Raw genomic sequence first — 12,549 nt, 5'->3', positions numbered from 1 at the left:
TAGCATAAACAAAACGTGTTGCACAATGCTTGCACACTGTTGCACTTTTATCCACAACTTTCTTTCCGCCGTCATCGTAGGTCACTCTAAATGCAAAGTGGTCCCATACAGCAGACCTATAAAGTGCTGCTGGCGCGTCTTCCAACTCCTGTTCTTTCCCTCTCGCCATACCCACACAATTCTCCACAGTATATAATAATTTAGTGCTGTTTCTGGTATTGGTATCGGATCGGTATCGGCCGACCTTAAACTTCAAATATCGGCATCGTATCGGAGGTGAAAAAAGTGGATCGGTGCATCCCTAACAAAAACACCAAAAAGTAAGTTAATTGTTTTTTTGGACGTGAATAAAGGGATACACACCCATTGAGGTAGTTTAAAGTCTATTTTTCGTACAAAACTAAAGGGATAAATGGGTATTAACAATTGGTATGCTCATCTGACAGAACGACTCTTAATACTTTCTTTAATATATATTGAAAAAAAATATGTTTTTATACCTGCTGCAGTTTTCACAGTTGATGTTTTCTGTGCAAATGATACAATGGTTTGCTTTCACTCTTATTTAATTATGAAACATCCGCAAAGGTACAAAACTTAATGTAAAAATAAAATAAAGGAAGTGAAACTGTTCCTGAACAAATAGTTGTATTTCCTGCCCGGTTGGATTTTCTTTAGGATTGTTGTTAAACTCTATTGTGTTTTTCTCTCAAAACAAATCAGATTAGCATCAACAAACAGACAAAACAGAGACAAGCCTAAAAATAGAGAAACAACTTTGTTTCTCAGCCAAAAAGAGTGGAAGGGGGGATGGAAATGTGAACATTAACGCACTGCTGCTGTTCTATAAAAAATAACCGGAGGGAGTTCGTTAAACCTCCAGAAACTTATTTCAGAAGTTTCTAAAAAACATAAACATCAGCCAGCCTTTAGTTTCCACTTAAGGCATAAAAATATGATGTCTTCCTTAAGTGATGTAACCGTGAAGCTGATAAATAAATCCCTTTTGCTGATGAGCCGACATTCTGAGAACAAAACTAAATTCCTCCCAGAAGTAAAGCTGCTGAGAGTGAAGAAAGAAACAAGTTCAATCTGTTTGCTTTAAAGAAACACCTTCACTCTTAATCGCTGAAATTCTTCCCATTTCAGGGTCATTTTTTATGCCTTTACATTTTTTGTGTTATGCAAGTGGGCTCTGGCTTTTTAAAGGCATTTTATGTAGTTGAAAAGCTGCTGTTAAGCATGCACTTATGAGATATGGATGAGCAAAGAACAAACGAATGTTTAAGAACAGAATCAAACTACAATCTAAAGCTTTTTTATTTTTTTTTCTGCAGGGCGGGCGGTGAGGAGCAGTTTGGGCTCGCAGAGGCAGACATTCTCATAGAGATTAATTTCCCCCTCACTCTGCAGCTCAGAAATAAAAACGGTGGCTTCCCTGAAAAGGAGGAAGCGGCTCCCAATTCGGCACGGTAAATGAGTAGCTTTGAAGTCCGACGTATAAAACAGGGTTTACGTGAATAAATAAGCCGCCTGCCGTAGAGCAGCGACGGCTGTAATGAAGTCACACCACAAAGGTTGAAACAAATGATCTTGCAAACAGCACAGAGCTAAATAACGCCACCTGAACGCAGCATTTCACAATCCTGGGAAAGACTGGGAGCCAAACGTCACTGATGTAGAGGAAAAACAACGGGGGCCTTATTCTGACGCCAAATCATTCATCACCATGACTGTTCATATAGCACAAAGCCTCCCTTTGATTCCAGCTCTATAAATTAATAATAGGATCCTTTTCTTCTCCCAATATCTGAGTTTGCTTTGTGCTTTAATGTCCATTAGAGTAAAAATACAAAATATATTAGAAAATTATTTGAAATAAACGTTAAAAACCTCGGGATGGGGTTTGATAGCAGAAGTGTTGAAATCCAGTGTCATCTCTGTATCTAAACGTTCTAATAAACATAAGAAATCCTCCATGTTTTATTTTTTTAAGTGGTTTTACTCTTTGGATTTCCTTCATTTTCTGCTACATCTGTGTCCTTAAGACATAATCAAGAAAATACCTTTATTCCTCCTCCCTGATGTGTCGTCATAGATAAAAAAAAAAAAGTATATTTTCTGTTGAGTGCCGTAATTAATTAAAAGCCTTGAAATGCAAATAAAAAAGTGTTTTGTTTTTTTTCAAAAATCAGCAGAAACGTAATTTTATAAGAACTTAGATTTCTTTTGGGCAGCTTTTTAAAGTTGAATTTCTTGAAAATCCAAACATGGCAAAAAAATAAAAAGCAGAGTTAAACTGTAGACCTTGAATAATAAATGCAAGTTTTATTAAATTGTATTTTCATTTAATTTAGAAGATAATCCAATAAATGTGAACAAAAGATTCAGCTAACCCGATTCGTTTGTGTTTAAAGTTATTTTAAAAATGTCAAAGAGTATTTTTTTTCAATCCATTCTTGTAAATAGTTAAAGAATCAGAATGATTAAGAATGCATAGTATAGCATAAAGATGCAGCATTTTAGAGCTGATGCAAAACGAAGTTCCCATTAAAATGTTAACTAAATGAACATGGATAAAACATAGAAAAATTTAAGGGAGGGTTCAGGCCAAATATTAGAAGCTGTTCTTGTTTTGTTTTTGGGTTTCTAACGTTGTAAAATAGATGTCTAGAGATTGGTTTACCAGATTAGAACAGAAATGTTATGGTAGCCCATCCCGAGCTCTGCCTGCCTGTCGCCTCTCTGCCTTCCTGCTCTGCCCGTTTCCCCCTGATGCGTTCATGTCATGGAGGGAGAACCGAAACGTGGGACCTCAGTGCTGCCATCCTGCGTCAGTCTTTGCCTGCAGGACCCTGACAGCCACAGCTTGGCTCCACCGGTTGGAAGACCTCTCAAACCGTCTCTATAACCGTCGGACAGCAGCTTATCGGTACGGTGGCTCAGGCTGCTGTGGGTTCGGTCTGTAAAGCTGCTGCACTCGGACCGGACGCCCGTTAGCCGGCCAGCCGCCCGACAGTTGTCCGATCACCCTGAGGCCGACTGGCTGGCCGTGACCTGGAAGCGGGCTGCTGGGGCTGAGGATGTGGGTCTGACCCACTTGGGGCTCAGAGGAGGAGGTACTGCTTTGATGTCCTGGAGCCGAGGCAGGAGGGGAAACGGGGTAATGAGGGACGAGGATGGCCGGCGTTAGGCCGTATCGTACTTGGAACACCCTGAGAGGTCCTTGTGCTACAAAGCCGTTAGGCCGCTTGGGCTCCTGGTGCTGCTCGGAGTCCCTCTTCACCTCGGTGACCCGGTTCTCCTCAGCTTGTTTGCTCTTTTTAGGCTGCTTCTTGGCTTGAATGACCTCCTGCATTTTCTCTGCTTGAGCCCGTCGGATGTGGTAAGTTTTCCTGGAGCTTTGGAAAGAGTCCAGGAACTCATCCAGGCTTAGGTTCCCTTCCATGAATTTATCCAGCAGCTCCTGTGAAACAGAACACACAAATAAGTCAGCATTAGTGGACCAGCTGCAAGAAATCACTCCGACTAAAAAGGTAGATTTTAATCAGCAAAAACCTTCATCAAGACCTTCCCTGTAGTAAACACACAGCCAGACAGGTGAGCCCTTTACAGTTGCCTTTTGTATCTATGCTTCTTTTTCTATGTCTGCTTCTGTCTCCTTGAACCCCAGTGGGCCTCAGCAGATGGCCGCTCACACTGAGCCTGGTTCTGCTGGAGGTTTCTTCCTGTTAAAAGGGAGTTTTTCCTCTCCACTGTCGCTACAAGCATGGTTAGTGTGAGGGATTACTGAAGAGTCAATGAGTCGATGCAATCAACTGGTTTTCCTTTGAATCAATCTGACTGGATGATCTGGTTGAATCGTAAAGTGCCTTGAGATGACGTGATGTGAATTGATGCTATAGAAATAAACTGAACTGAATTGTAGTTTAATTCACAGCACTAAGAAGTGGCTCCTGGACATGTTTAACCGGCAGGAGTTAAAATGTCCTTTATGTCTCCACATGGTGTGAGAAGCATGTTAACATGAAATAATAGAGGTGCCCTTTAATAAAATGAAAAACCCTTAAAGGGAACATTTCAATAAGATATTTGATGTAAAAATTAAAAATTGTAGAGTTGTAAATGGATTCCTTAAAAACACATATTTATATTAAAACAGTTATTTCTAGTAATTTGAGGAGTCATTTTAAACATCATGGCCTTCTGAACACTATTTTTAAGTACTGATAAAGTAAATTCTGTCTGGTTATGCTGGAAGCCCTGGTTTCTTCAATAGCAGCAATGCTGTATTGTTGGTTCTGGTGCTTCTCATCTTCCAATTTACAAAATGTTTGGGATGCTGAACAAAAAACCTCCAACTCTGATCAATATTTATGTTATTTCATCCATTATTCTTTTTTTTTTTATGGCACTAATGGATCATTTTTAGGGACAGGCCAACAGGAAAGGGGGATCAGAGAGGGGGAGAGACGTATGCACTGGAAAAATGATCTTGAAAAAGGTAAAAATGTCTCAAATTAAGTGTATTTATCCTTAATTTGAGTTGGTAAATAAGAAAGTTTGCCAATGGAGTAAGTATTTTTACTCTTAAAATAAGATAATTAGATAATATACACTTGGAATAAGACAATGCAATTATGTTTTCTTATTTTAAATCCAAATAGTCTTGTTCCATTGGCAAAATTTATCTTTTATCTCCTCAATCCAAGAACAAATGCACTTATTTTAAGAAAAAAATTACTTATCTGGATTTAGATTTTTTCCCGTGTGGGAAAGGACCTCAGGGCGGATTCTAACCCAGGTCGCCTGTGTGCGCTAACCACTGCGCCACCAAAGGATATCAGGATATATTCTTCATGCCTGGCCAGAAAGCTCACTTTGAATATGTTAATTTTGTGAATTTATGAAGCTTTAAAGGTAAATTAGTGAGGATCCAATGACATAGACTGAAATTCCTGATGTTTCCCTTTCCAGCATGTGAGCAGAACAGCATCAAACCAAGTCATTATGGACAGCTGCCTTATTAAGTCTGGCTCCGTCACACTGCGCTGCTTGAACACCTGGACCATTAACCATTAACACTGCTAGAGTTAAAAGGCGAAGGGTCTGTCCAGATGGTCATAGGCTGGAAGGGAGGCCCCAGAAACCCCAGCAGGTGTTGCATTTCCCAGCTGACCATCCCTGTGGCTCAGGGTTCCCCGGAGGAAACACAAAGACCAGAGCTGCCTCAATCAATTACGATAAACATTTATATGTCCTGTTAAATTAGATGTTGGACAAGATTTGTTTTTTTTTGTTTTTGCTTATTTAACAAACTGGTTCAAGAACCACTTCCTCAGTGGTTCAATAAAAACAGTTAACATTCATCAGCTAATATGTACAAAAGGTTGGTAATTGACACCTTACAAAACACAAACAACATCAAGGAAAAATGGGAATTAGAATTAAATGTTATAATTGAAGATTCTATATGGGTGAATATATGCATGTGCTGCCATAGGGGAATTAACAGCCAACTATGGAAAGAATTGGAGTTAAAAGTGAAGATTGGATCCTTTAATACTCCCTTTATCATCTCCTCATTTGTGACAAATATCAGTGTAGCACTATGTTGGTGAAAATTTCACCATGAAATTGTGGATATTGGAGACACCACACACATTTTTTGGGATTGTCCAGTATTCCAAGGATTTTGAGACAATATTTAAAAGGAAATAGAGGGAATATTAAAAGTAAATGTGACTCCTGAACCTGTGGTGTTTTTATTAGGAGCCACATCTAAACAAATGTGATTCTTTTACTGGGAGCAAAGAAAATGATGACCACCAGTGGCGTCATCCCAAGTCATCACACCAGTATATTTATATGAATGCCAACAACAAAAAAAACGGAACCATTTTTTATAAAAACAAAATATAATTCCATATATAGGCTTACTTTTGTATAGGGATGCACGATATAATCGGCCCCCTATCGGTATCGGCCTTAAAACTGAATATCGGACATCGGCCACCCCACCGATATTTAACCCGATATTTGATCAGCTTCTGAGTTTCTAAAGTCTAAAAAAAAAATAAAAATACTACTACTTCTTCCTCAAAAACTTATTTTTTTACAGACTTAAAAACTTCTAAAGAAGAGGGAAAATATATTGATATATTGCCATTTAAAAACACCATATCAATCTCTTTTACTAATGAAATATTGCTATATGTCATCGAAATTTTGCCATATTTTTATATGTTGATATATTGACGGGGTATTGATCTACTTTACTAACAAAATCTCACAAGAATTTGCAAAATATCACGAGAGTTTGTAACAGAACGATGAAATTTCACAAGATTTTGAAAGTAAAATAGATCGATACCGCGTTTTTAAAAATCAATTTGATTTTTTTGTTTTTTTTTTTTTTTTTTTTTTTTTTTTTACAGTGTCCTGTCTGGCAAGGTGGCAATAAGAATAATTGTCTTGATGCCAAAAGGAGCCCAACAGATTTTACTTTCACAAGTGTAGCGGTATCGCAATTGCCATACCGCTCCACTTGTTTCATGTATATAAATTGCTTTATTATAATTATGCAGGGAGTTTTACAGTTCATATGGACACTGCAATGTAAGTAGAGCAGAAAAACAGAAGAAGAAGAAGGAAAAAGAAAAAGAAAAAAACAGGACAAAAGATGAAAGAAAGAGGAGATAGGAAGGAGACAATGACAAAACATTTTCAGTCTGCTTCAACACCTGTAATGAGATGGAGAAAAAAAAAAAAAAAAAAAGAACAGCACAACCAAAAAACATGGTACGAGATATACAATAAAGCAAACACCTTGAAACTATCACTAAAGTAATATTATTAAGTCTGACATGTACTCTGTGTTACCTGAAGATATGAATGTGGGGTTTCTGTTTGGAAGTGAATCTCTAAGTACCTGAAGCCTAGCACCTGTAGTTGTTTGTGAGGGTGAACTTGTGCATGTAAAGTTTTAACCATAGAAAAAAATGCTCAATAGTGGTTGTGGAGAGCCGGAGAGGCACACCCCCCAGAGCACTGAGTCCAGCGCCGGGAGACCCAAAGCCCCAGGCGCCCAAGGGGACCCCAGAAGCGAAGGCACCAAGGCGGGGCCAGCCCCGGAAATCAGACCCCACCAAGGCAGGAGGAGAGACAGCCACGAGGAAGCCCCCCAGCCACCGCCATGCCGGCGCCCCGGGGAGCCGCGGGGACGAGTCCGCGGGCCCCGCCGGCAGCCGGCCACCCCGAAGTAGGGCCGGGCGCCGAACACCAGCCCCCCCACGGCGCCGACCGAAACGCCCCAGCCCCACAGAGCACCGAAACACGCCCCGCCCCCCCGCACCAAGCCCCGGCGACCGGCCGCAACACCCACCGCGACCGCACCACCCAGGAAAACACTAAGACGGCCCCGCCCCCGGCCGGGGCCCATGCGCATCCGCCGCGAACCGGCCACGAGCGACCGATGCCAACAGCGCGCAACGAAACACAAAAAAAAAAAAAAAAAAAATCAATTTGATATCAGCATATGAAAATATATTTGAGTATATTATTTTTCAAAGTGTCAGAAATGGATAACAAAACTGCTATTTTCAGTGACTACTTATTTTTGTCCAGCTTTAACATCAGTATCGATATCGGCCACATGAGTTTTAAAATATCGGCATATCGGATATCGGCCAAAATCCCAATATCGTGCATCCCTACTTTTGTACATAAATCTTGCCCTTCTGAGGCTTAATGAAGATAAATCTGTGTGTTGGTCCAATATTGGGTCACAAACCTAAAACAATTATGTACCAGTTTAATAATGGAGAGGCTATTAGTCAGCTTTTTACTTTTTCAACATATAAAATACTATTTTCTGAGAATGTGTTTATTTATGAGCAGATAAAGCAAATTAACAAACATCTAGAAAAAGTAGACTATATTCTATTATTTTCCATGTGAATCCCAGATTGTTCAGATCAGTTCTAGCTGTCTTTATCCACGCTGAGTCAGATCCTGATGTTTGAAAAAGGGGGCAGGGAAAGCAGGATAAAGCCTTAGCCTCGCTGCATGCAGTTAGCCTAGCCTTGTAGCTAAACCAGGTCCGGGAAAAGGACGTTTCTAGAGCCATTTCTCCCTCTATCTGTCTCTCTCCAATGCATCTCCAACCCCCGCAATTCGACCTGTCAATCACCTGCAAAACATCTGCGCTGTAGCGGGAGGTGGTGAGCAAATACACTTCCTGTCACCTCGGGGCACAGCTCTCCTATACTTCTGTATCGCAGAGGAGTTGCTGCGCATCGACAACTTTTAACGAGAGTCAATGGGCAAATCCGGCGAAAAATGGAATGACCCTTTACTAGTCACTAAAGAATAAATATTTATCTAGCACATTTAAAAAATATATATTGATATATTTCAAAATATTTTACTTTTTTTCCCCCCAAAATATATTTCTTCAAATTTTAACAATTTAAACAAACATCTTGAACAATATACAGAATGTAATCACAGCAATATTTACGTTACTGTTCAAGTCAAAATAAAATACAGACAACAAACTGCCTCACACAACATTTACTCCAATGCAACTGATCACATTTCATACTTAGCCTCTTATAATGAAAATTAAAGTTGACAGTATTTGTCCTCCAATAAATTGTCTTTGGAAACTGCCGTTCACTTGTTCTTCAAATTTTTTATTTTTATTTTATTTTATTTAGATATTCAGAGTCTTAACATAATTAATGAAGAAGTTCCAAATAGATTCAAACAGGTCCTGTTTGTCCTTTAATATAGACATGATTTTTTCCAGAGGGAAAAATATATAAAAATATTTTACATTTTTATTTAAGATTAAGCTATAAAGAAATAGTTAGCTTAATCAGGGCCACTGGGTGGCTGGGGCAGCGACCTAGCGCCCTCTATTGGCCAGCCGCCACTGATACTATGCACTGGAGAGATGGAAACCCCCCCAACTACAGGTGCTGGTCATAAAATTAGAATATCATGAAAAAGTTGATTGATTTCAGTAATTCCATTTAAAAAGTGAAACTTGTATATTATATTCATACATTACATACAAACTCATATATTTCAGATGTTTATTTTGTTTAATTTTGATGATTACAAATGACAACAAATGAAAATCTCAAATTCATCATATCAGAAAATTAGAATATTGTGAAAAGGTTCAAAATTGATGGCCCCTGGTGCCACACTCTAATCAGCTAATTAACTCAAACCACCTGCAAAAGCCTTTAAATGGTCTTTCAGTCTAGTTCTATAGGCTACACAATCATGGGGAAGACTGCTGACTTGACAGTTGTCCAAAAGACGACCATCGACACCTTGCACAAGGAGGGCAAGACACAAAAGGTCATCGCTAAAGAGGCTGGCTGTTCACAGAGCTCAGTGTCCAAGCACATTAATAGAGAGGCGAAGGGAAGGAAAAGATGTGGTCGAAAAAAGTGTACAAGCAAGAGAGATAACCGCACCGTGGAGAGGATTGTGAAACAAAACCCATTCAAAAATGTGGGGGAGATTCACAAAGAGTGGACTGCAGCTGGAGTGAGTGCTTCAAGAACCACCACACACAGACGTATGAAAGACATGGGTTTCTGCTGTCGCATTCCTTGTGTCAAGCCACTCTTGAACCACAGACAGCGTCAGAAGCGTCTTGCCTGGGCTAAAGAGAAACAGGACTGGACTGCTGGTGAGTGGTCCAAAGTCATGTTCTCTGATGAAAGTAAATTTTGCATTTCCTTTGGAAATCAAGGTCCCAGAGTCTGGAGGAAAAGAAGAGAGGCACTTCATCCACGTTGCTTGAAGTCCAGTGTAAAGTTTCCACAGTCAGTGATGGTTTGGGGTGCCATGTCATCTGCTGGTGTTGGTCCATTGTGTTTTCTGAGGTCCAGGGTCAACGCAGCCACATACCAGGAAGTTTTAGAGCACTTCATGCTTCCTGCAGCTGACCAACTTTTTGGAGATGCAGATTTCATTTTCCAACAGGACTTGGCACCTGCACACAGTGCCAAAGCTACCAGTACCTGGTTGAAGGACCATGGTATCCCTGTTCTTAATTGGCCAGCAAACTCTCCTGACCTTAACCCCATAGAAAATCTATGGGGTATTGTGAAGAAGAAGATGCAATACACCAGACCCAACAATTCAGAAGAGCTAAAAGCCACTATTAGAGCAACCTGGGCTATCATAACACCTGAGCAGTGCCACAGACTGATCGACTCCATGCCACGCCGCATTGCTGCAGTAATACAGGCCAAAGGAGGCCCAACTAAATACTGAGTGCTGTACATGCTCATACTTTTCATGTTCATACTTTTCAGTTGGCCAACATTTCTATAAATCCTTTGTTTTTATTGGTCTTCAGTAATATTCTAATTTTCTGATATGATGAATTTGAGATTTTCATTTGTTGTCATTTGTAATCATCAAAATTAAACAAAATAAACATCTGAAATATATGAGTTTGTATGTAATGTATGAATATAATATACAAGTTTCACTTTTTAAATGGAATTACTGAAATCAATCTACTTTTTCATGATATTCTAATTTTATGACCAGCACCTGTATAAGTCAATGGGTCCAGAGACTGAAACATGTTTACACAATGGAGCAAATGACTGGAAGCCTGCAGCTAACTATGGACACTTTAGTACAAAGATAGACTAGTATTTCAGAATATCTGGGTGTGATGGAGCGGATGATGGGATGAGATGCTACTGGAAGGAGACGACTAATGGAAGTCCTCTATGGGAAAAGGTCCTGCTTGGTCACAGATTACAGATTGGGGATATCTGCTCTGCCTGCTGTCATAATTGTGAAGATTTCTGGTGTTTTGCGTTTGTCATGATGTCTACTACTTGAGATTATGTCAGGAGATATAATGTAAAATAACTATAATGGTTGAATAAAAATTTCTAAACAAAAAATAAAGACTTTCCGTAAATGTTTAAAATAATCCACAGGTAGATGGTTCCTGTGATCTGCAAGTTTCCTAAGCAATTTCTCATACTCACGCGTTATTCCAAAATGGAGTGCTATATGCTTGGAAACCAAGTCCAGTGGATTATTTTAAAATTTTACTGAATGACTATGACCTGGATGACTGAGAATCTTCATCAGCAAAAAATAAAGACAAAAAATAAAAACAGTTGACAAATATTTTGACCTCACAGATCAAGCCATGTGTTTGATCCAAACGCTCCTCTGGGACAAAACAACAGCTGAGCGCCTCTGATCTGACCAGAGATCATTAACCGTGAAACAACAGAAGCATGTTTTAAGCTGCTGAAGGGTTTAAGACACAGATAAAAGGAGAAAATGGAGCAAAGTTTTAAATTACAGTGTTTTTAATGACACCTGTAGGCACCAACAAATACAAATACTAATTAAAGCCACAAGTGGCATTGTGCGGCCCTCGCAGCTCGCACCGCCTGGTATGTTGCGATCGCTGGAACCAAGCGACCTCCACCTCCATGCTCCTTCCCAGCCTGTGCTCCTGCTCTTCAGCCTATACCTGCTGCTGCTTCTCTTTATCCTCCCCCTCCTTCTTATTCTGCTGCTGCCACTGTTTCTCCTCCACCTGCAGCCTCTCCTCCTCTTACTCATCCTCCTGCTAATGCAGCTTCTCCTCATCATCCTCCTGCCGCTGCTTATCTTGCTGCGTCTCCTTCTTCTCCTCCTGCTGTTGCTCTTGCTGCATCTCCTTCTCCTCATCCTGCTGCTGCTCTTGCTGCATCTTCTTCTCCTCATCAAGCTGCTGCTGTTTCTCTTCATCCCCTGCCTGCTGCTGCTTCTCCTGATCCTCTTCATCCTCCTTATCCTGCTTCTTTTCATCCTCCCCCATTCTCCTTCTGCTGTTTCTCTTCCTTACCACCCTCCTCCTCCTTGTGTTGCTCATTCTCCTCATCCTCCTGTTGCTCCTGCCTATCTTCATCCTTCCCCTCCTTCTGCTGCTTTTCTAAATCCTCCCCTTCCTTCTACTTCTTCTTATTATCATCCTAATCATCCTCCTCCCCCTGTGCTCCTTCTCTTCATATTCCTCTTCCTGCTGCTGCTCTCACTGCGTCTCCTACTGCTGTTTGTTTCTCATCCTCATCATCCTTCTCCTCCTCCTAAAAGCATGGCTTTGTATGACTGGAGTTAACAGTTTGATGCTTAGCCACGCCCACATGCTTCCATATAGACTAATAATTTTGATAACTTTTAAACTGCTATGACTATAGTCCATGTAAAGTTAATTTGAAGTCTCTAACTAAAAAAAAACCAAGAGCCCTTCACTCAGATATATCATGACTTAAAAAAAGAAAATGGTAACTTTGATCCAAAATGGCTGACTTCTTGTTGGGTGTGGACCATGGCTTTAATTGACTTTTTTGAGCATCCTGTTGCGTTATACAGATTTAATAATCCTTAATAAAAGCAGTGCCTGAGGCAGTTTAGTCATACTCTAATGGCGAGAAGTCTAATTTTGATGCTTGGCCATGCCCACATGGTTTGTCACAGCAAAAATCTTTTGATAACTTT

At 40.2% G+C, this 12,549-nt stretch overlaps 1 protein-coding gene across 1 annotated transcript; it reads right to left on the bottom strand.

Annotated features, from left to right (window-relative positions):
* Positions 1-2,469: 2,469 nt before the first annotated feature.
* Positions 2,470-3,509, bottom strand: LOC119786820 (vacuolar protein sorting-associated protein 37C-like; the record flags this gene model as incomplete). Its single annotated transcript, XM_038290372.1, has 1 exon — positions 2,470-3,509. A coding segment is annotated over one exon (583 nt), but the record flags the coding sequence as incomplete, so codon positions are not given.
* Positions 3,510-12,549: the final 9,040 nt, after the last annotated feature.

This window comes from Cyprinodon tularosa, unplaced genomic scaffold (assembly GCF_016077235.1).
Source record: "Cyprinodon tularosa strain WSP-4 unplaced genomic scaffold, ASM1607723v1 ctg28, whole genome shotgun sequence".
Lineage (NCBI taxonomy): Eukaryota > Metazoa > Chordata > Actinopteri > Cyprinodontiformes > Cyprinodontidae > Cyprinodon > Cyprinodon tularosa.
This window is presented reverse-complemented; position numbering and strand designations above follow the sequence as displayed.